The 24,655-nt window shown below is 34.8% G+C and overlaps 2 protein-coding genes and 1 long non-coding RNA gene across 3 annotated transcripts; 1 reads left to right on the top strand and 2 right to left on the bottom strand.

Annotated features, from left to right (window-relative positions):
* Positions 1 to 3,125: 3,125 nt before the first annotated feature.
* LOC120154690 (choline transporter protein 1-like) lies at positions 3,126 to 7,402 on the bottom strand. Its single transcript, XM_039166354.1, has 10 exons — positions 7,075 to 7,402; positions 6,275 to 6,633; positions 6,016 to 6,161; positions 5,673 to 5,856; positions 5,454 to 5,527; positions 5,237 to 5,350; positions 4,636 to 4,992; positions 4,034 to 4,291; positions 3,623 to 3,850; positions 3,126 to 3,376 (listed from the first exon to the last, which is right to left on the bottom strand). Exons 1-10 carry the CDS (start codon positions 7,257 to 7,259, stop codon positions 3,191 to 3,193), a joined length of 2,091 nt encoding a protein of 696 aa, XP_039022285.1. The 5' UTR covers positions 7,260 to 7,402; the 3' UTR covers positions 3,126 to 3,190.
* An 8,414-nt stretch (positions 7,403 to 15,816) lies between these two features.
* LOC120154689 (TMV resistance protein N-like) lies at positions 15,817 to 20,363 on the top strand. The gene is made up of 6 exons (XM_039166353.1): positions 15,817 to 16,430; positions 16,586 to 17,687; positions 17,782 to 17,813; positions 18,010 to 18,250; positions 18,375 to 19,445; positions 19,530 to 20,363. Exons 1-6 carry the CDS (start codon positions 15,946 to 15,948, stop codon positions 20,268 to 20,270), a joined length of 3,672 nt encoding a protein of 1,223 aa, XP_039022284.1. The 5' UTR covers positions 15,817 to 15,945; the 3' UTR covers positions 20,271 to 20,363.
* A 120-nt stretch (positions 20,364 to 20,483) lies between these two features.
* Positions 20,484 to 24,416, bottom strand: LOC120154692. Its single transcript, XR_005518901.1, has 3 exons — positions 24,219 to 24,416; positions 20,738 to 20,741; positions 20,484 to 20,493 (listed from the first exon to the last, which is right to left on the bottom strand). It is a non-coding gene; the product is annotated as an uncharacterized LOC120154692 (long non-coding RNA).
* Positions 24,417 to 24,655: the final 239 nt, after the last annotated feature.

Here is a 24,655-nt window from a genome sequence, read left to right as displayed (position 1 = left end):
GCAGTAAAGTTCGGTATAGAATTGGATAATCGGATTGAATCGAAATTTTTTGAAATTTTTAGGGATGATAGATCAAGGTTGGAAATATTATTTCCAAATTTTATAACAGTGATATTTAATGTGGATCAATGGAATTGAAGTCGATTTTTCATATTTAGCTGAAATTGGAAAATTTAGTGACTAAATTGCAGTTTATGAAAATTTGCAAGGTGGAAAATGGATTTTTATTTGTTCATATTTGACTTTGAAGATGATATAGATAAGATGGTGTCATGGATGATGTTATAGAAAATTAAGACAAGTGTATATGTTAATCATGAAGAGAAAACAAGAATTTTCATCCCCTCTTCATGCTCAATTCATGCACCCCATAGCAAGGTAAGGAGAAATTTTGATTTTATTTTTAAGCTTATTCGATTGATTTTTGGATTTAGTTATTAGAAAGAGAATAAATCCTATTGAAATTCTCTATCATTTGGTATAAACATTATATGGAAATCATGATTATATAATGAGATTGGAGATTAGGGTTTATGAAGGACATGTTTGATTTTGAAGATTTGATGGAAGGTTATTATGTTTTTGATGTTATAGATTATTTCTAAAGCACGTGTGATGATTAAAACACTTGAAATCAAACTTAATGATGTTTGACCTAGGGAATTGTTTCATAATTTCCCCCCAATTATTTCATTGAGATCGACTGTTCTAGGGTTTAGAGTTCTTGATTTTCACTTGATTCAAGCATGAAATAAACATCTATTCAACATTTCAAAACCTCTATAATCAAACCCCTAACTTAATTTAACCAAATCACAAATTCTTCAAAACCCTAGGTTAAGGTCAAATGATGGGTGACCTATTTGGTAATTATGGAAAATTATGGGTTTGATATGTAATTGTTCAATAATTGTTGTTCTATGCTGGAATTTAATGTTAGAGTGATGAATTTGATGTTAGAATGTGAAATTGGACTATTTTAGGAAGTCGACAAAGTTTGAGTACTAAATGGAAAATATTGAGAAAGTTAGCAATTTAAGTGGTAATAGTGGTGTTGTTGAGGTATTGGGCTGGAAATTAGATGCTGGAAATTTAATTAAGTTTTTTGAGATTTGAATTGAAGTTAAAGGACAAAGGACTATTTAGAATAAAATGGAAAAGTTGAGATGAATTCGAAAAGAATTCATAATTAGTGGTCAAAATGTGAAGTTTGAAAATATTGTGTGCCTTAGTGATGAATATGGATAAAAAAGAGAAATTAATATTGAATGAGTATCGAAAGATTTTTAGGAATTTATTTATCTATTGTGTATCTATGTTATTAAGATTCTAACATGTGGTTTGAAATGAATATGTTTTGTAAATGGTGTCCATTTAGATTATGATTGAAATTAAGATCAAGCAATACAAAAGCTAAGGAGAAGCTTAACGATAAATGTGTATTACTATGGAAGGTTTACAAGCTAAGGACATCAGGTGAGTGCATTTAATTTGTATTTATGTTATCGAATAAACATTTGCTTGTGATAAAACAGTGACTGAGTTATTATGGTACGAAGTGACTCATAATGTTATGTGAATTGTGATTCAATCATATATGTTCATTTGGTATGCTAATAGAATTAGTACATAAGTTAATGATGCAAATTGGTGAAATATGTATATACTTATGACTTGAACGGTAAGTTTAGAAAATCACTGTGAATTCTACATAAATGATTAGTGGGTGAATCTAATGTGTTGGATTTTTATATTAGTCCAGTTCCGTTTAAAACAAGTGGCTACTGATTTCGAGGAGCATACAAAAAGATATTAATTTTTAATCGATGATAGAACAGAAAATAAGGTAACAAATTCTGCTCAAAACAGCTTCTGTAAGTCATATTTAAAACTTCGCTATAAATTGTACATATGGAATTAGAAGAAGTTCCTTATATTGTTAGATTCGTATGTGAGTCTAGTTTACATTGGTATAAACAGAATAATTTTTAAGTGTGTATATTAATACAAAATAATATTTCTTTGAAGATAGTGCAAACTGCCAGAATATGAAATTACGATAAATTTTGTGATAGAAGCGAATCGAAAGCAAAGAATTAAGCTTAAAGCTTAGCGAGACTTGTATATAAAGTATTAATGTGAGTGTAGTTATTTATTTCATTGTTTTGATCAAAAAAGACTTGTGATAAGTCAACCTCATTATAGTTATTTTAAAGTATAATTTCTAAATTATTTATGGAATATTTCTATAATGTTTATACAAATATTTTATGGATGATTTAGGGTATAAACTGCCCACGTTCTGTTTTGACGATGATAAAGTAAAAATGATTCTTAATTTAAAATATTGATTATGAAACGAATAAGATATGATCTGAAAGCCCATTGTATGTTGCATTGAGAGTTGTAGGTAAATTGGCATACCATGAGGTAGAGTGGTTATGATTATGATCTAATACATTTGTGTGCATTATGTGTAGCACTGTTGGTGCAAATGATATGAATGCACTTGGAGTGCATATTCTGATTACGATAATAGCATTGAAGTGCTTATTGCGCACACTCGTCTGACTCACGTACCTTTCATTCTCTTACATATACATTGGGCTATGAAAGTAAATGTGAAAATTATTACAATTATAATGAAAGAAAAGAATATGGGAATGAAATTAAAGTTTTGAGATATGTATGAATGAAAAGAATAAGAATTGTTCGTTACATTTAATGTCGACTTACATGATTTCTGATAAAATCATGAGATAATAATTTTCAAGTTTTCAAAAGAAAAACGGCTTGAATAGCTCGGTTTAAAAGTTTTAGTGATTTTTCTTTAAATTACATTTCTTTTTATGTCAATAATTTTTGGCATTTCATGCTTTATTTTACCTTAACTATAATACTGTCTCACCAAGTTTTACTTAGCGCGTGATGATTTTCATTAGTAGGCTTGAATAAAGAAAAGGACGTGAAGTAAGGACCTTTTCGAGCGTCTTTGGAAATCAAACCTAGAGATAGTATTAACAAGAAATTTTCATGGCCATGCCATGGCGGCCATTTATATATACAGGAAAGGCTTCAAAAGATTTAGGCAGCAAGAAACTAGAAATGGAAATGGTAATGATAATGTGAGAAAAACACTATCGTATCAAGGATTCATGAAATCTATGGAAGTTATACAGCAAAAGTAAGATCATTGAGTGAGTCTCTGCATCTCATTCTGGTCGCCGAGCGTTTCGATGAGAAGCGGAGGTGCGTATTGGGCGGTGCCTTGGTGCTCCTCTGAATCCTGGCAGAACGAAAGAATGATGGTGTCGATCGACATCTCCACCACGGCGAAGAAGAGAGTTGCTACAACGTAACCGAGAGCCCAACATATCTGCAACATAATGTAAGCAAGGGTTTTCAAGTATTCCGTGTGTTCAGACATGCATTCAACATGAGTGTCGGACAGAAGTACTTCGAGAAAAACGATGAATCGAAGGAACATTGGTTTTCAGTGAACAGTGAATTGTCATCATCGAAAATTAGAGCTTGATATGTTTGCTTGCTCATGGTGCACGGCAATTATAAATTTCGACCTCTCACCTATATAAAGATTTGCTATAATGAGTCGATAACGTACCAGGACCGGAAGCAATGGGGAGGATATTTTGTCATGAGCAGCTCGGTACTTGTGGGTATCCAGCATTAGGAATCCGAAAACTGCACTTGAAAGGCTGACACACAACTTTCCAAGAAATAGAATAACATCTCCGATCACGTTCACCTTCCCTATCCGAAGGATGTTATTCATGATCAATTCCGTTGCGATTTCAGATGCCTTAAAGAAGCTTTTCCCCGTTACGGCAATCTGCAAGAACACTAGGTTAAGATGAAGTTCGGGATAGGCGAAAATGAAAAAATGAAACAACTAGTTGCATGTGATAGTTGGACTTATTACATTCTTCATTGCGTGAAAAAAAAAAGGAGAGAGATCGCTACTATGTTACAAGAGAGTAAGTATCGAATATGAATATGCGCTCGAGAAGATTACCATTATATAAGCATTACGATTCACCGATTTGATGGTCCACTCGACACAGCTCAAACATCTCCGTGAAGTATGATTTCCCATCCTTCCAAACCAACCATCAGATGTACCAGAAACTTTGGGTTTACGACGAATGGACTCAAGAATGAAACGAATTGATTCCACAAAGGATACAACCAATGAGCCAAGGGAGACAGACCCAAGGTTGTATCGTATAAGCCGCTTCATAGAGGCAAAAACGGGAAGAAATAGGATCTCTGGCTGCAAGAATGAACCTCAGAACTAATCAACCCAAGAACAAATCACTGGAATAAATTCATTAAAAAAAAATCTTATGTAATGTAACGTGCTAATTTTGTTAATATAATATGAACAAGAAAATATACATATGTAAACTAATATTTCAATCTCACATAAGTTGTACAACGACAGTTTTAAGAACTTCAGCGTATCGTTTTGCTCGGTTTGAGAGACCCTTATGATTTGCATTGTAATTGTTTACAATCGTGCCCATAGAATTTTGAATATGGTAGAAAGATAATTGTTTGTTCCCCATGAAAACAGCATGCATACCAATAAAACTATACAGTGGCTCAGTAGCTTACCGACGTTTCACCACGAGCCCAATAGTAAGAAGCAACAGAACCCGCAATCACGGTCGAAGAACACGCTATAAAAAATTGTGTAGCCCAATAACCCCCTAACAGGTGGAAGAAGATGGCAATGGCAATATGAGGAGTGTAATGGATGCTATAGCCACAGCAATCATCACAATTCACCTTTTTCGCCACAAGATCATAAGCACAACAGTTGGCATTACAGTTGTTCTTGACAACCTGACCGGAACTAAACAGATGAAGGGCAGCCGATATCCAGAACATATAAAAAATCGCAAGAACTGCATACGGTATGACTGGAAAAATTATCAGTGCTTGAACTTCGCCTATGACTTTTGCAGCAACCTGCATAGAGTCGGGAGCACACTATTATCAGCTGTTTCTGATATATGAAACCAAAATCACCATTATAACAAATATATATTTCGAAAACGTGAGACGGGCTAAGCAATGAATCGTTTATACACTCCCACATGCAAAAATGCACTATTTTTCCTTTTCCTTTCTTTTCAAGCCGAGTTGAAAGTGCCCCACAGTATTAGTTTTAATGAAAGTTTATACTTCTCAGTACACATAAGATCATACTTGCCTTGAGAACTGATGTTGCCATTATAATGCGGCGGATAATTGCAATTGACGTTAGGACGGAAACAACCATAACAAATGTCATTAGAATGGCAACAGCGCGTAGATGATTTAGTTCCTGAAAGAAACAAACATTTATTTAATTTAATATGTAAATAGAACCAAAAGACCTGCTACGATAAAAGCTTCTGAACAACAGGAAAAAAGAATAAACAACGCACCCTTCCGAAAACATTTATATATGGATCATGCTCACCAATGATAGGGGAGATGGCATCGTTCTCTATCCATCCGACTAAAAAGCAAGAAGAATAAGATAAATTTAGTAGTTATCCTTGCATTCAAATACATACAAGACAACAATTAGATTATTCCTAGTATTAATCCCAAATATACAGTATCGAGCAAAGTAAGAGGTATATACGAGGCATACTTCTAACCTTTTAAGTAGTAAAACATTGTAACGGTTATTATGAGAATGTTGACGAGAGCAACAGTGATCCAAGGCATAGCTGCAACAAAATGGCGAATCATTAACAGCCATATGACCGACAGAAATAGCGGTAAGAGTCCTCCACAAACTATCAACACCGGCCATGACTTTCCAATATCAGCCATGTAACGCTGCAATAAGACATTCGTATTTCAGAAAATTTGATAATGGCACTTTTCAAAACAACATGATTAATAAACTGTACCGCATAATAAGTATTAAATAAGGAATCACATTGTCAATTATTTTGCCAACAACCAAGGAAAGGTATTGCAGGAAAGTTGCTAGACCTTTAAGACAGACGACCGAGAATTGATGGACCTATGAATTGATTTATCTATTACGATATCCTCGTTGATATTCACTCCACCCATCTGTTGCCAGTGTCGCAAGGATGTGTTTGATGCACGAGCAATGAATTGGCAGCTCCAATGAACTTGAAAACATGCATAAAATAATTCACGAGATGATAAAAGAAACTGCACCTATGAGGCTATGATTGTATAAAATAAATACTAAACTATAACACAAGCGTTCCAGTTTAACTACCATTCACACTCGGAAATATAACAGGGTAACATGGACCCTGAAGTTGAAGTGAAGTATTTCGCATTTCTGGTGTAAGAAATTCATAATAATCATAATATCTATTGATCCAGTCGCGCATTGAGAGGCGGATATCCCCCTCCGGATAATCACAGACCCAATTAAGTGAATCTTCAGACGGAATAGGGCAATCCCATAAGCATATACTCCGAGCATTAGACAACTTGAATTGACTGTCCTTAACACCACTTTGATAAACCTGATTTGGATTCAACCAATACTTGATTTCCAGCTTACGAAGGCCGGGATGAGCATGTCTGTCACCACATACATTCCCTTTGTAGTCCAGACCATATGTAAGCCTGACATGCCGCCATAAAACATCAGCAATCTTCACAGGTTCCAAGGTGAAAAAGTGTTTCCAAAATGTAAATTAATAGATCCATAACTGACTCTAACATCAATTCCAGATGAATGTATACTAAAACTGAACCATACAAGTATGAGAAAGTGTCACAGGCTTAGTTAAGTGCTTAAAACTCTCATTTTTAGTCCTCTTTTACGACTAGATCAACCCACTGATCCCTATTAAGTAACAAGACAATTTTAAAGAAAATTTCTCAAGTATCTACGTTTTATGTTCAGAAAATCACACGAGGATAAACAAAACATACCATAAAAAAAGTGATTTAACATTAGAATCCAAAACAAAACATACCCATTTTTATATTCAACAAGAAGATAAGAGGGTAAATCTTATAAAAAGAAATTAAATAAAGAATAAGAAAAAAAAGAAGATTTACCTTAATGGGTTTCCTTGGTTAAACCCAAAGCTAGAGTTAACAATCATAGCAACCCAAAATGCTATAAAAATGACAAGAAAAGCAACATCTCTACACTTCCTATTGTGCTTAATGATCCCTCCACGCTCTGTAGTTCCATCACTTGATGGATATCTTCCTATTACTGCCCCCAAAGGACCCCTCATTTCTTCTTCTTTCTTCCCTTAGAATTAAGCAAGGATTTTAGAATGTGAAAAGAAAAGGAAGAGAACTTGCAGACGGGCAGAGCGGAAAAAGGGGGGCTGTTGGAGAGTGAAGTGAAGAAGCTTAGGAAGCGTGAAAGTGGAGAAAGAAAGGTTTTTAGATTTGGAATTTTTTTTAGTGTGTTTTATTTTTTCATTTTTAGACAAAGATTTGCTACTTAAAAAAAACATTAAGCATCAATGTCCGGTCGTGGCTTAGATCTGAACAGTTGTGTTGGCTTAGCTTGATAACTTTTTATATTTTTAAATAAAAAATCTGAACTTTTGAAATTAACTTGATTTAACCAAGTTTAATTAAGTAAAATCATTAATTATGGATCTGTACATATATTAATTAAACCATTTGTTTAAACATCCTTTTCCTTTTTGGTCTTGACATATTCCCTCCTCTTGGGAACCGTTGATATTCTGAGAAAGTGTTTTTGGTTCGAATTTCAAGGTCTATCCAACGGTCGAGAAACATTACAAATTTGCTTTTTTTTCTTTTCTTTGTGGATTGTGGGGGCTGAATGGAGGACTTTGACAAAATTTTCTCATTCGTCTGCTGGTCAATTTTGCTGGAGAAAACTTTACCTTCGGCTTGGGTTCCGGGTAAAAAAGCGTTGTCAAAATCTGTTCATTTACACAAATTGAAGAAGATGACAATAATGGTGATGATAGGTCCTATGGAGAAGAAGACGAAGAAGAAGATGAAGAAAGGGTTGGATTTTAAGCTCACTGAGCTAAGTGCATGTTTGGTTATCTCACTCTACTATAAGTACCAGCATTCGGTGGCTGAGACACACCTCGATAACGTGAACACGTGCTCATTTTAAAATTTAAAATTTTTCGATTAATTATTTATTTTATTGAAATATTTTTTATAAAAAAAATCATATCATCCCTGAAATTTGAATTTTCTTCAATTAATTATTTATTTCACGAACGATACTCATCTTAAAATTTTCTTTGTACTCATCCCATCTAAAATTTTTATGTTGTTGAAATATGTGTATTCATCCTGAAAAATATTTATGCACCCGTCATTAACTAAATTAACCTAATATTTTTTAATTCAAACTTTGAAGTGATGTTCTTGCTAGAATTGGCACCTTCCTGTTAGGGCAGCCATTGATAATCCGGATATGGAGCGATAATTGAACTTCGTCCATAAACATGATCACAAAGGTCTTAGTCGGTAAGGATTTGTAAATTCGGATATCAGATTTAATTTAATCTAAAAGTTTGAATATCTGAAAATTTTAGAATCTCATCGTTAAAAACTTTAGTTTTGTTTTATTTTAGTGCTCATTTAAAATTTAACGTTAAGTTTTGAAAAACTGAAAGTTCATATACTAAAACGGGCCAAAATTAATGGTTTAGATACTAAACGTGTTAAGTTTTTAACGGTGAGGTACCAAAATAAAACAAAACTAAACGTTCGGTATGCTTTTAAAAAAATTAAAAGTTTAAGCACTAAAACTAACCAAAATTAATAGTTTAAGTATTAAATTTTTAGTTCACCCTAATTTTTATTAGTTTAGAGCTTTAATGAGTTGGTCAATCATTTATTGGACTAAAGTGTATATATAAAATCTAAAACCTATTTTTTGGATTTTCAGATAATTCAAAATTAGAATTTATCCCATCTGTATACAATCCAATTATATGAACTTTTTTCAAATATTTTATCTAAATTATATAAAAAATAAATCAAATATTCAAATTTTTAGAACAAACCACTGTGCTGACACCATTTTCGCCCAGACCATTATTATTATTATTTAATATATATATATATACATATTCCAAAAGCAAAAAAAAGACAAAAAAAATAGAAAAGTTGCCACTGCTTTTCCCCTCTGTTGCACGCCCTTGTGGTTGCCCGACACCAAACACGCTCAACGACTGAACTGTCGATCACTCCAAGCTGAGGACGCCACCAGCACTGACCGCGATCTCCGCCCATCGGCCTAAAAGACCACCTGCAATCAATACAAAAAGAGAGACGATGAGGAGAAAAAAATCGGGGTCTTCCTCCCTCATTCAAAAAAGGAACAACCATTGCAACAGATGAGGCTTCCCCCCATTTAAGCAAAACATACGATGTAATGGCCTCGAGGCCTCCCCTCATTTTTTTTAAACACTCGAAACATTGTAAAGGGGGGTATCTCTACTCGATTTTTTGGTCTTCTCTATGGAGAAATTATTTGTAACAAGAGGACCCTCCCATTCGAAAGCAATACAATAGGGATTCTCTCCCTTCGTTTTTCTCTGGAACAGAAGTAAAGCAAGCAATAAAACCCCTTTTTCGTATTTAAGGTATTTCTTTAGATCTATCTCGAACAAAAAGTCAGTAGCTATCTTTGACTTCTTTTTTCTGTGAAACCAATAAAACGAGGAGAGAGACAGAGAGATAGAGAGAGAGAGATTTACCTGAGCCATCCTTCGTCAGAGTTGGGAGTAGGAGCATCGAGAGTCGAGATATTTGCCTGTTTTAGGAATAGAATGGTTGTTCGTTTCAGAGACCTATGATTAGGTTTCGTGCAGGTCGATCGTCTCTAGTGGTGTTAGGAGTGAGAGCAACGCCGATTTACGATGATTTTTAAGGCGAGGGTTCTTCCAAAGGTCTCGGTCGAATGAGAAAATAAAGAAAGTAGAGGAGTTAGGATAAAATATGGATTAGTAGGTTTCGGGCTAGGCTTACCTCAACCTAGGGTCGTTAATTGGAGCGGAGAGTACACCATTAGACGGTGGCTTGTGTTTGTTGGTTGGGTCTGTTAGGCGGCCGCATGGTGAAGGGGAGATAGATTTGAGATAAAAGAACCATTTTTATAAATTAGGGTTTCTATCTGAAAAAAAGAGGAAATATTGATTTTATATTAAAGTTTAAGGGATAATTACGTTTAGCCCCTAATACTTCGACGTATTTTTACATTTAAGTCACTAATGCCTCTCTTATTTTTATTAATTTCTGATTTAGACTCATTGTTTTATTTTGTTCTGATTTGACCACTTCTTGATTTTTTGTCTATTTCGAATTAGGTTCTGTTTTTGTCACCTTGTTGCATTTAGGTCACTTATTTTTTTATTTTGAATTAGCTACTGTTTTTTATTTTCTTTTATTTTGGTCATTGTTTTTATTTATAATGTGCTCATTTTTTATTATTTTATTTTTATGCTTTATTGTTTACTATTATTTTAAACGTTAATACGACTTTGTGGTGACCCGTCCTAGGATACGATTCACATTATTATGGCCCAGGTAAATTCTAACTTCTAATTTCTAATTTCACAAATTTATTAACCGCTGACTACTAATTTTCTAATCGTTGATTTCTCTAATTTATTAACCCCCAACTCTAATTACATTTCTACCCTTTAATTTTTACCATTTATATTTTTGCACTTTAATTTCTTTTATTTACATTTTTTCCCTTTAAGTTTTGTTATTTACATTCATGCCTTTTAATTTATGTTTTTTTTTAATTTCAGCCTTATGTTTTTAATTCATTTCGATTCACTTCTTTTATATTTGTTGTTTGTCTTTAATTTTATTCATTTTCAATTTTCTTCAACTAGGTCCTTGAATTTTATTACTGACTTTAATCTAGTCCTTAGATCAATTATATTAATGATTAACCTTTTGTTCATTAGTTTGTTAAAATTTTACTCTATATTGTTGGTTTTAATTAAAATTGTATTTTTGATTTTAGCATACTTAGCGTTAAATATATTTCATTAGATCCGATTGTAAGCATCTTTGATGTAATATTACTTTGTGAGGGGAACCCATGAATTCATGCCTTAACTGGCTAGGAGTGTGCTTTCGAGGATTGCCCGTACTAAATGATATTCTTTTCTGGGTATAAATATTTTTTAGTGTGCTAAATACATGTTTGTTTAGAAAAAATAGGGTAACAACCTTTTGTATGGAAATCCATCAAAACGCGCCTTAACTGACAAGGAGTATATTTTTTAGAGTTGTCCATACGAAATAATTCCCTTTTCGAAATTTCTTCAAGAAGGATCATAATTTAAAATGTATATTCAAGTTTACCAATTTCAACATTCAGACGACGTATAATCGTTTAGGTACCGATTTCGGGCGTTGTGGGGTACTAATCATTCTTCACGCGCAATTGACTCTCGAACCCTTTTCAAAAAGAGTTTGTGGTTTAACACAAATCACTTTTTATCTTTTTAAATTATTTTTCTTAAAATTATTTTAAAAGATAAATTTAGGTATTCGACCTACCTAACCCAAAGGTCGATGGCGACTCCAAATTTTATTTGTTTATTTATTTATTTTAAAACCCAACCTTTTCCAAAATTAAGTTGGATCGCTTCCCACCATAGCCCTAAAAAGCTTAAAGACCGTTCCGACAGCTTAGCGACTCCGCTAGGGACATTAGAGAGTTAAACCATAATCGATTATACGTCATTTTTCTAGTTCAAAATGGTAAATTTGAATGATATTTTAATTTTGATCCTCATGTTTTGTTTGCATCACATCGTACATCTTTTATTTATTAGTTGTACTAACGTGCAATTTACATGTTTCAGATTTTAGACTTTTGTTTTAGTCTATTGGTTTTTAGATTGAGGCAAAGGATTGTGAGTTTCCCCACACTTTCTCTATAATCGTTCGAGTATTTAGAGTCTTCTAATTGTTATCTATCCCGTTAGGTAGGGGTGAACGTTACGCTTACGTGAGAAAAAATATTTTTCTCTGTTTGGGCTTTAGTAAGCAACATATGGGATGCATATGCCTCGTGTTTACGAGTGAAATATTGAGTTTCCTCGCATGGACATGGAAAAATGCATCCTCTCGAATTAAACTTGACCCGTTTAAGCCTATAATGTGTAAGGATCGAGGGTCTGGCAGGCCCATGGGGCACCAACAAAGGATAATTTGACTATTATAAAAGTATGTCAGGGTAGATACCATGGTGGGTAGGATCTTTTCTTTTTCGTAAATTTTTTTTATGCTTTTTTAGTTGAGTGGTAATAACAATTCCCTTTGTTTTATCTTATTTTTCTCTATCTTTTATTTGCATTTGCATTTTCACATCATAACCAGATCAGATGTTAATTCTCAAGTAATCAACCAAATTATAAGGTTTTCATATCGATAAGAGTTCCATAACTAAGTAGTCGAATCCGTAAGAGCGATGACTTGAAAACAAAGCTGAGCGACGAGAGAGGAGCTCAGAGTCGATCGACGAATCCTATTAAATGAACGAAGATTGAGATGGTACGAAATAGTCAGATACTAGTTGAGTCAAGAATGAGAGGATCCTTCACGAGATATCAATGCCGCTTTCCTCTTGGAGAATCCCATGAAGTTAGAGGTCTGAAGATACAACAATCATAATAGGTGAATTAAAATTAATATAGGCGGTGCAACATTTTGGTTAGTCCGAAAATGACTATAAAGACAACATCAGATCGTAATAAGTGCCTAGATTAAGGAAACGAAGAGGATGAAGCATATAAAATTTGACTATCTAATGTAAGGAGAACTTATGGTCTGATGAAGGTTGTTCTAGGGTGGTCGCTTTTGGAATTAACACCCTATGCATTTGCATTTGTGTTTTCATTCTTGTTTTGTATTAGCTCATTTATTTATTTATTTTGTTATTATTGCTTTCACAATAATTCTTTTTATTTTGTCATCTTATTTGTACTAACTTGTTTTTATGTTGCTTTTCCTTCTACTTGCATTGCATGATCACAATATTTTTTATAGGTGTTGATTTGTGAGTGGTCATCAGAGTAAAAGGTTTTCATTATAGACAAAGGGTTTCATGATCAAGTAGACTATAACACAGCTAAGGTGGCATCTTGTGGAAGCTCCGAGAATAATGGAGAGTTATGCACCCAAAGATCGTATGACCAAGGAAGAGCAAAATGAGATAAGAGACATAAGAGAGCAAATGTCTAAGATGGTGGATAGAATAGCTGTATTGGCCAAAAGAAAAGAGACTTCTGCAAAAGAAAATAAAGAGCTCGATGAAAACAATCTCGTGATGTCAAAAACACAAGGGACTACTTTAGAATAAACTGATTCTAGTCGATCTGAAAAATTACGTACAATCATCATTCGTATCAACAAGTTGTCTGGAGACACCAAGGAAATGGTGATAACAGTGGAAGTTCAGAAAGATGAGAATAAGCCATGCGATCAGAACTCGTTGGTGTCTGAGTGTCTACTTCCAACGTCAGAGGGAATAAACCTGAGGACTCCAATTCAATCCAAGTCAAAAGGTGGCTCTCATTTTGATTCTATCTCTATATCATATAAAGAGTTGTATGATAAGCTTTTAGAAGCTCGAGAGGTGGCCCCGCATTATGTGAAACTTTGGCAACCTCCATATCCAAATTGGTATAACGTCAATGTTCATTGTGAATATCATGTCGGAGCTTAAGGATATTTTATTGAGAACTGCAACGTCTTCAAGCATCGAGTCCAACATCTTTTGGATCATGGAATATTGGAGTTCGAAATAAAAGGTCGACCTAGTTTGGTAGCTGATTGTCCTGTTAGGATAGAGCCAAAACTGTTCAAAGGTAAAGGTATCAGTGGGGACATCCAAGAGGAAGAATGTTTGCCAAAGTACGAAGCTCAAGTGTGTCATTTGAAGATTGAAAATGATAAACTGAATAGAGAGATGAAAGCCATGCGTGATGGTTTTCAAATGATCAGTTAAGCCTTTAAAAATGCTGGTATATGAAATGCCCCAGAGGAGTGGGCAAAAGGTGTTAATAAATTGAAAAATGATGTTGAACAATGGAGAAGGAATTACAAGGCGCATGAAGGTCAAGCCAAGAAATTCTCTTATGATTTACAGATTGTAGAAGAAAGGCACAATTCAACCGCTATTGATTTGGGAAGATGTCAAGCCTAAAATCAGATGTTGAATATGTCTATAGCCAATATGGAAGCCTCATATCAGCGCCACAAGCGTGAGAATGATGCTGAGCTAGAAGCCACGATAACCAAGAACAAGACATTGATGAAGATTGTAGATGATTATAAAGATCTTGCACGAGAACTTCGCAACCACAAAGCCTTTCTTAGAAGGAAAAATGAACAACATTGTGTATAACTCCGAGAGTTGACACAGAAGATGAAAGAAAAAGACGATGGCATGCAAGAAGTTGTTGCCCAAGCAAGCAATGTATCTCACAAGTTGATTGATTTAACTAGCTTTGCGAGAGAATTGAAGCAAATTGACAACTCAACACCCGAGTATGAATGAAAGTTAACTTGACTTTTAAAGAGGGATATAGAAGTTAGGAGTTAAGGCTTATCCCTTATATGTAGAGTTTGTTTGACATACCGAAACCCATGTGTTCAATGAAAGTTGTTTTATGATGGTCACTCTGGAATGACACATCTTGCATACATACATTTACATTGCACATTTTGCATTCTCATTTCTGTATTTTCGCATTTGTATGTACATTTTTGCATCTGTACATTCACAAATGTACATCATACATTGCATAATATACATTGCATCTTAACGTGCATTGATCATAGATCCTGGCAATAACTCACGGAGAATATTGTTCAAGAAATATTGAAGGTAAATTGAGGCCACCACGTTCGTGCCTAGAGAAGATTGGAGAGCCAAGGATATGAAGCTTAGGGCATGCCACTAAAAAAACTATGGGGTACCAAAGAGCAAGTTACATAATCTGATCATTTAGGGGCATGGTCTTTTAATGAACAAGTGGGGCATTAGATTGTAACAACCCTGGAGATCCAATCGAGCACCCACGTGTCTGATGAGAATTGGGGCTTCTTAATTAGGAAGAGATCATTTCATCCATCATGAAGCTTGAAATGATATGTTCCCACGACGAAACATGTATCATTTGTCATGGTAGCCTAGTAGGCGTCGATCAATGGCAACAGTGTCATTGTATGATCTCTAAGCCGTCTTGAGTTCAGGGACGGAGTCAGGATTCCAACTTAAGGGGACAAAGTATAATTAATCATAAGAAATAGGGGGACAAAGTATAATTAACCATAGAAAATGAGGGGGACAAAATCAAAACAAAATAAAATTTGGAGTCCTAATTTAATATTTTGACATATATATTTTTTAATAATAAAAAATAGGGGGCAGCGACCCTCCTGGGACAAAGGGTAGTTCCGTTCCTACTTGGGTTATTGATGCATAAAGAGTGATTTACGTGAATATAGTGGAGGTGGTTGAGTGTTTGAAAAAAATTAAAAATTAGAAAGTTTTTTAGGTAAGTTAGATATAAAATTATTGTTCAATGACCCATTTTATGTTTTAATGACATTTGTTATTTTTAAAACTTCAATAGAGAAAATGTAAACTTACTCAAATATTAGTGACTGATTGTGTAGTTTACCTTTTTTTTAGTTTTATATATTTATTATGCTATAACAATCCACATCTTCTTAAAATTAAATTTTAAATAAATAAATGTTGAATACTTGTGAATTTCATAGAGGGTGAGTTCGGGTCTAGTTCGAATTTCTGTCTTCATTTCTCTTTACTGATCCTCATATATTTCGATTCTTTCTAGTTCATCTCTGGGTATTGAGCGATCTGTTCTCTGATTTCCAACGCCAGATTGACATTCCTTTTTCCTCTCAAACTTCCTCATGTTGTCTTTACCTTCAACCTCCTCGTCTTTTTCTAGAAAGAAATACGATGTTTTCTTGAGTTTTAGAGGTGAAGATACCCGCAAGAGCTTCACAGATCATCTCTATGATGCTCTGAAACGGAGAGGAATCGTCACTTTCAGGGATGATCCGAAGCTGGAGGCCGGCGAAGAGATCGCACCGGAACTCTTTAACGCAATTCAACAATCATGGTGCTCGGTAATCGTTTTCTCTGAAACCTATGCCTTTTCAGGTTGGTGCTTGGAGGAGCTTGCTGAGATTGTTGAACAAAAAAAGAATGGTCATAAAGTATTTCCAATTTTCTACGATGTGGATCCGTCTGATTTAAGAAAACAGAAAGGGGAAGTTGAAAAAGCCTTCGTCGGACACGAAGAGAGATACAAGGAAGACATAGAAAAGATTCGAAAGTGGCGAAATGCTTTGACTCAAGTGGCTAACATCAAGGGATGGCATTTAAATAACAGGTAAAATTGTTCTCTTGTTCTTTAGGCCATTGGTGTTTGTTCTTTAGACAGTAGCGTACTGAGCAGACATAGTTCTGAATTTGCTGTGTTGGTCTTAATTTCTGTTCTTAGATCATTTAACTTCATAGTCACATCTGGTAATTTCTTGATTATAGGCATGAATCTGAATTTATTGGAGACATCGTTACGAAAATATCAGCAAAATTATGTCAATCATACCCTGTTATTCATGATGAGCTGGTCGGAATTAGTTCATCCTTAGAGGAATTGCATTGCAAAATAGAGATAGGAGAAGATGATGTCCGCATTATTGGAATTTGCGGAATGGGCGGCATTGGAAAAACAACTCTCGCTAGAGTTGTTTACGACCAAATGTCATCTCATTTTGAAGGCAAAAGCTTTCTTGCTGATGTTCGAGAAGTTTCTCAGAAACATGGACTTGTTTCTTTACAGAAGCAACTTCTTACTCAAACCTTATTTGAAGGAGGTCTTGATATATTCGATGTTGAAGAAGGAAAAGCCATCATCAGTTATAGATTGTCTCACAAGAAGGTTCTTGTTGTTATTGATGATGCTGATAACATGCAACACTTGAAATGCTTGGTTGGAAGGCGTGACTGGTTTGGCTCAGGGAGCAGAATCATTGTAACAACAAGAGACGAGCATTTGCTCCGATCTTACCGAGTTGACGATGTGTATAAGCCTACAACATTGAATGGCGATGATGCATTTCATCTTTTCAATTTGAAAGCTTTCGGTAGTGATACAGTGACCGAATATGATTTCATTGAGCTTTCTAAAGATGTTGTACGTTATGCTGGTGGTCTCCCTTTAGCTCTTGAAGTTTTGGGTTCTTTTCTGTGTGGAAGAGATGCAACTCAATGGAGAAGTGCGATCGAAAGACTTAAACGAGATTCCAACACTGAAATTCTTGAAAAACTTCGAATCAGCTTCGATGGATTGGAAGAAAGGGAGAAGAACATATTTCTAGACATAGCATGCTTCTTCAATCGGGAGAAGAAAGATTTTGTAATGAAAGTATTGGATGGTTGTGAGTTTTTCCCAGATATTGGTATCGATGTTCTCATTAAGAAATCTCTCCTAAAAATCGACGAAGACAAACAATATTTGTGGATGCATGACTTGTTGCAAGAAATGGGAAGAAAGATTGTTAGGGAAAAATCTCTGAATGATCCTGGAAAACGTTGCAGATTGTGGGAGGAAAGTGATGTTCATCATGTGCTAACAGAAAATACGGTAAGTTATTCAAGAAAAATATACTTATTCGTTATTTATTGCAATTGAGTCCATCATTTTGTCCTTATTATACTTCCTTGTTAATTACTTTTAGGCTACGGAAGTCATTGAAGCCATGATCATCAGGTACGAAAACACACATACACATTCATCGATGCATATTCAGAGAATCAAACAATCATATCTCAAAACACATATTCAACTAGATACATGTATGATACACGAGTATTACAAAAAAAAAAATGAGCCTTAAAGTTTACTTGAAATTCATTACATAAAAGCTATCTTGCTTTGACACTTTTTTTTTACCCATGGTTATCAGTGAATCGAACAAGATGCTCAATTTGAGTGCCGATACCTTCTCCAAGATGAAAAACTTGAGATTGCTTAAAGTCTGTTGCCCCTCAAAGTGTGATGATCTCGATTATGTTTCTAATAAGCTACGGCTTTTAGATTGGAGAGCATATCCTTTAAGATCCTTGCCTTCAGGCTTCCAACCAGACAATCTTGTTGCTCTTCTCTTACCAAACAGTTGCATTGAAAACCTATGGAAGGGGAAAATAGTAAGAATTAATTCTTCTGATCCTTGTCTTTTAGCTTATTTTTAAGTTGAAAGTTGAACAAAAATAACAATAAAATTGTGTTTTCGTATGCATTTTGTCTCTAATTTACTGTTGTTATGAACAGCCTCTGTATAAGTTGAAAGTGCTCAACCTCGAAGGGTCCGAAAACCTGATCAAGACACCAGACTTCACGATGGCCCCAAATCTTGAAATTTTGGTTTTGGAAGGTTGTACAAACATAGTGGATGTCCATCCATCCATCGGAATTCTTAAGAGGCTTAAACTTTTGAATTTAGGAGGCTGCAAAAGTCTTAGGAATCTTCCACCCAAAATCGGAATGGAATCTCTTGAAACATTCATTCTTTCAGGCTGCTCAAATCTTCTAAGGTTTCCAGAGATTGATGGGAAAATGGAATGTCTGAGAACTCTTAATCTTTCTGGTTGTTGTAAAGTTGGACATTTGCCAGAGAATTTGCAGCACATAGAATTTTTGGAGGAGCTTGACTTAAGTGGAACAGCCCTAACAGAACCACCATCCTTCATTTTTCAATTTAAAAACCTTAAAGTTCTGTCTTTCACTGGGTTCAAGGGACCGGCTTCTAAGCTACGACAGAACCTGGCTTCTTTTTTCAATGTAATGCCGAGAAGGACAAGTTCCATTGCTCTGATGTTACATTCACTGTCTGGTTTGAGTTCATTAACAAAGCTGAAACTAAGGGACTGCAATCTCTGTGAAGGAGATATTCCTATTGATATTTCTTGTCTATCCTCTTTGATAAAACTTGATCTTGGTGGTAACAATTTCAGCAGTATACCTCCGCCCATTACTCTACTTCCCAAGCTTCGATATCTTAAATTGTCAAATTGCGGCATGAGCAATCTTGGTGAAGGAGATATTCCTTGTGATATTTCTTGTCTATCCTCTTTGGAATATCTTACTCTTAGTGGTAACAATTTCATCAACATACCTCCGTACCTGACTCGACTTTCCAAACTTTTTCGTCTTAGATTATCAAATTGCAAGAAACTTAAATCTTTGCCGGAGTTCGTAACAAGTATAGGATCTGTGCGGATAGATGCTTGTGATTCACTTGAAGTTTGTAACGCAGTGGGTCGGGATTTGCTTCAAGCTCTTAACTGCTACCAATTGGCCAAGAACAACAGTGCATTGAAGTTGTTGAAAGAACACATAAAGGTTGGTGAATATCTCTCTTTTCTCTCACAGTTACGTGGTTATTTATGGTGTTAGTTACCAAACAACGAAAGCTTTATTTTGCAGGTATCTGCAAATGCAACAGCTGAATATGACATTATTATACCTGGAAGTGAAATTCCTGAATGGTTCAGCCAACAGAGATGTGGATCTTCCATTAAAATATCTCTACCTCTTAATATTCGGAACGATAGTCAATGGATGGGAGTTGCTTCGTGCTGTATTTTTTCCAGAAATGATGCTTCGACGGATGTGAGAATCCGGTGCGCCGCCGTTATCGATTGTAAAAATCCTAGACAAAACTTTTATGATGACTCTATTTTCCGTGGTAGAAATCCTCAAGATTTCTCGGGGACTGGATGGTATTTGGGTGAAAATTTTAAGCATCCCATGAAGGACCATTTCTTTCTTCGATATTGGCCACGTGACCAATTATATCCATTTCCTTTGGATGATGAACGTGAAATCCAGAATTTATCGACAACAAATAGCTCAAATCTGAAATGCGATGAACTCGAGGTGTTTTTCTGCCGTTTCAAAGAAGCAAAGGTGAAGAAGTGTGGTGTTAGATTAGTGTATGAGAAAGATTTGGAAGAGATGGAACAACCAAAAGAGCAGCATACAGCTCAATCGTGCTCTGCAAAATCTGAAGACAACTCTGCTGCTGCTGATGGATCAACAGGCAGCAGTTCCCTTGTAAAGCGAAAACGTAATATCCACGAGGGCACGGAGGAAGGGCCACAACCAAAAAGGATGGAAAAGATTCTCAATCTTATAATGGGCAGACCAGAGAAGAAGCATTCATGAATTGAGGTAAACCACTTCACTCGCCTTGTTCTATTCCTTTCTTCAGTTCATTTGGGATATCTTTACTCCATATTTGTTTTGATATGAATATTAGTTATGATAAATGAAAAAGATGATTCTCTTTGGAAACATGAAAACATTTATATATAATATAGCTTCTGAAGAAATTTCAATCACTGCTGGGTTGGAATGCATACTTGCATATTAAACTTTATGGTGTATTCTTCCATTTATTAAAGACCAATCATACTCATAAAACATAGGCTTTGATTAGGTTAGCTTTCAAGAAATGGAGGAGAGTGAACCCTCTTAAGCAGGGATGTACTAGGGGTGGGTGGGGGAAATCGGTCCCCTGAAAATTTAAATTTACCATATATTTTAGATTTTTTTTTCTATGTATTTTCTACTGAAAATCTGTTTTCGCCCCGCTAAGTTTAAGTCTGTCCTTTACCATATCTAAGTGTCACTTATCTTTATCAATAATATGATTGGAATCGATAGGGATTAGTTTAATTGATTGAAGCACTCATTGATATTTAGGACTAAAAATTATCAAGTTTATAGCATGGGAACGAAATTCATTAAAAACACAGAATAAGGATCATCTACTATTAGGGATGGGTATGGGTAGGGTGTTTGGTCCACCCGATCCGACCCGAGAACAAGGAGTCATCCACCCTAGACCCGACACGACCCAACCAAAACAAGTTTTCACCCGACCCGATATATAAATTAAAAATCTGACCTGACCCGACCCGAAATAATTAAAAAAAATTATTCAATAAAAAGTGACTTAATTGAAAAAATAATATATAGAGGGGTATTATTGTAATTATTCCTAAATATATAAGGTAAAATTATATATTTTTTCGGTTGGGTCGGGTATTTTCATCCTAATCCCGAACCCAACCCGAACATCACATTAAAAAAACTCCGACCCAACCCGAACCTGATTTTTTTTAAAAAAATCCGACCCGATCGGATCTGGTCGGGTTCGAACCTGTCGGGTCCATGCCCATCCCTGTCTACTATTATTGTTTTGGATTTAATTCCCTATTTGTTTGTACTTTATATGAAACGGTTGCTACAAACTATTTAGATTGAGGTTGATAATGGGTTTTGAAAGTCAATTAAATTGGTCAAGGATGGCCCCGTGTTATCTGCGTGATAACGTCTCGACCTCTACGCAGTTCATCCAATCAAGGTGTTTATGTAAGGTCAGGTGATGGGTCGAATTCCATCGGTAGTGTTGCATATTGTAAGTTTGTTTCTTTGGTCCTTTTAAAAGTTGAAAAAATATAATTTAGTACAATGATAAATATATTTTATACTCAAAAAAATTTAAAATTCAACTCTAACCCTTCATAGATACGATCTAAACACTTGCCCTTCAATCGAAGTCAATTCGAACATGAACAAATCTGATCAAGAATAAAGAGATGGAATAACCTTTTAAAGTATGTGGACCAAAAATGAAATTCTATTTCAGTGTTTCAAAGGGAGATAGATGCCTTTACATTTGGATGGCCAATATCTATGTTCTTTATTCCCAACACTTGAGTGAATAGAAGGGACACCAGTGCCCTACACTTTTAGAACCATATCTAAATATATTTGTAGAGATAAACGATTTAAATGGGCCGACTTAATCAGATCAACCAATCATTCTATAAATATATTTGCAGAGTATTTTTCTTACACCATCAGTGCATGGCAAAATTATTTAATATATTATACTATAATTTTTTTGAAAATAACAAAAATAATTCATTTATCGAAAGCCGTATCAACAACGTTTTGTCAATTACAAACTGAACAAATGAAGCAATGAAGCACATAAACTGAATACACCAACGGCTCCGAGCATCAAACATGAAGGAGAAAAACTTCAAGAATAACCAAAATGATTAACGGACAAAACGAACTCTCCTTAACAACAATCCCATCGGCACATATATATGACAACCAACGAACCGTCTTGTACAAACGAACAGAATAATCATGTAGCGGGAAAGCAACAACCATGTTATCACGGAAAATAAAAACCAATAAGAAAATCAATAAAAACCCTGCAGAGAGTCCAAAACATCGGTAGTTATGATATCCTTTACTAGAGAAAGGATCAAGAGTATTATTATAATAAATAAAATAAAACATAACTAAAAATGATAGGATGGTGGTCGGAGAAGACCACCGCCGCCATGAATGCAGAAATTTAAAAACCGCCCAAGAGACTGTGCTAATTTCTGCAGAGAATATACATGTTTTGTTTATGAAGTTTATACGTAAGATAAAAAAATATTCTTATATTTTTTTAGGGTAAAAAAATGGTTGTCCCTTGTTCCCATATGTAATGAGGTAAGAAGGAGGTAAGATAGTAGGCTGCCCCTAACACTAGGTTGAGAGCAGCTTTCATAAGAGACCTCCAAATTATGAAATGCCATCCATGGGACTTGATCCCACGACCTCAAGATTAAGAACCTTGTGCTCTACCAACAGAGAACTACATATTTAATATCTAAATTATTAGTTTTAATCCGTTTCAGTATTTAAACTTTCTATTTTTTTAAAAATCATACCTAACGTCTAGTTTTTATTTCATTTTAAAGCCCTGCCATTAAAAACTTGACGCGTTTAGTACCTAAACTATCAGTTTTGATCCGTTTTAGTATCTAAATTTTCAATTTTTTTCAAGACTTAACGTTAAATTTTGAACGGTGATACTAAAATGAACAAAAAACTAAAGTTTTTAACCGACATATACTAAAATGAAACAAAGACTAAATTTTAGACATGGTTTTTTAAAAAAAAAATTGGAAGTATAGCTACTAAAACGCGTAATTGTCCCTTACTTTTAAATATATATAAATATCATTTATAATTCTGAGTTTGATCACATATGTAAAAATATAAACATTTATTATAAAATATATTTTTAAATATTTAATATGTTTTATTTAGAAGTAAAATCAAACTTGGATAGTCTTTGCATTTTATAGAGAGAAAAAAACAAAAATATCAGATAAAAGTATATAAAATAATGAAAAATCGTACAACATATTATCTTCTTTCAAACTTGAAAGAGAAATGAAATGGGCATGAGAGGAGGAGAGGAGGCCAACCCGTCCATTATTAAGATTCCTTCATACTTTTCTCTAAACAAGCGTGTGCTTCCCATGCATATGTGGGCCCAATTATAAATAAAGACCGACGGATTGTTTGAAAATTTTAAATTTTTATATAATTTAGATATTATTATATTTTTTATTTAAAATTTGATGAATCCGTATTTAACATAAAATCATATATTCGTCTCGTGTGGGTAGGAATAGACCGAAAGAGGAGGATGGGAGCAGTCTCCCCCTAAAAATTTAAAATTACTAACATAAAATTCAAGTTTAAGTTTTTGCTCCTTAAAATTTTATAAGTTTAAATTTACCCCTGCAATTTTAAAAATTCAAGTGCATCTCTTAACATAAAATTATTTGTCCGTCTCTTCGTTTGTACCCTTACCTTACCACTATCCTCGTTCTGTACCATTTCGGTATACTTTCTCATCTATAAATACATCCCCATGGAACCATACCAAATCCATTGCAAGCTATACCTCGACATACTAAAACAAAAACCCTAAAGTTTCCACGTTCGAAAACCCTCCCACATTCACCATGTCTGACAAGTGCGGCAACTGCGACTGCTCCGACAGCAGCCAATGCACGTAAGTAACTAATCCGTTCGATCCACGACACGCGTCTCGTATTACTTTTTGTATTAATAATAAATATTCGAACACGAACATGATGCGTGTATCACACATGTTGTGTCTGCAGGAAGAAGGGAAACACCATGGTAATCGAGACCGAGAAGAGGTACGATACATGACATAATTCACCACTATCTATGTTACTCGAACTCGGGTTCACGGTTTCGATATCGATATATGTGTACCCGTGTATGGTGATTATGTGTTGTGTTGTTTATTTGCAGCTACATCAACACTGTTGTGATGGATGCTTCAGCTGAGAACGATGGCTGCAAGTGCGGTCCTAGCTGCGCCTGCACCAACTGCACATGCGGTCATTAAGCAAAACATGGAACCATGGCCATGGTTTTAAGACCATGGCGAGATCTAAAAGAAAAATAATGAATTTGGGTTTGAATAATTCGTGTTCTTGTGTTTGTAGTTTGTGTCTCAGGTCTGTCTGCCTGTCTGGTGTTCACTTATGATGTAGTGTCTATGTCCATGGCCATGGCCGTGGCCTTATCTGGTTAATGAAGTATTATTAGTATAACTCTCTGTAATTTGAATTCTAATAATCATTTGATGGAACTCCAAAATTCACAGCTCTTCAAACATGGGTGTATTCGGTTCGAGTTTTTAATAA

Source organism: Hibiscus syriacus, unplaced genomic scaffold, assembly GCF_006381635.1.
Source record: "Hibiscus syriacus cultivar Baekdansim isolate YM2019G1 unplaced genomic scaffold, ASM638163v2 tig00111146_pilon, whole genome shotgun sequence".
Classification (NCBI taxonomy): Eukaryota; Viridiplantae; Streptophyta; class Magnoliopsida; order Malvales; family Malvaceae; genus Hibiscus; species Hibiscus syriacus.
This window is presented reverse-complemented; position numbering and strand designations above follow the sequence as displayed.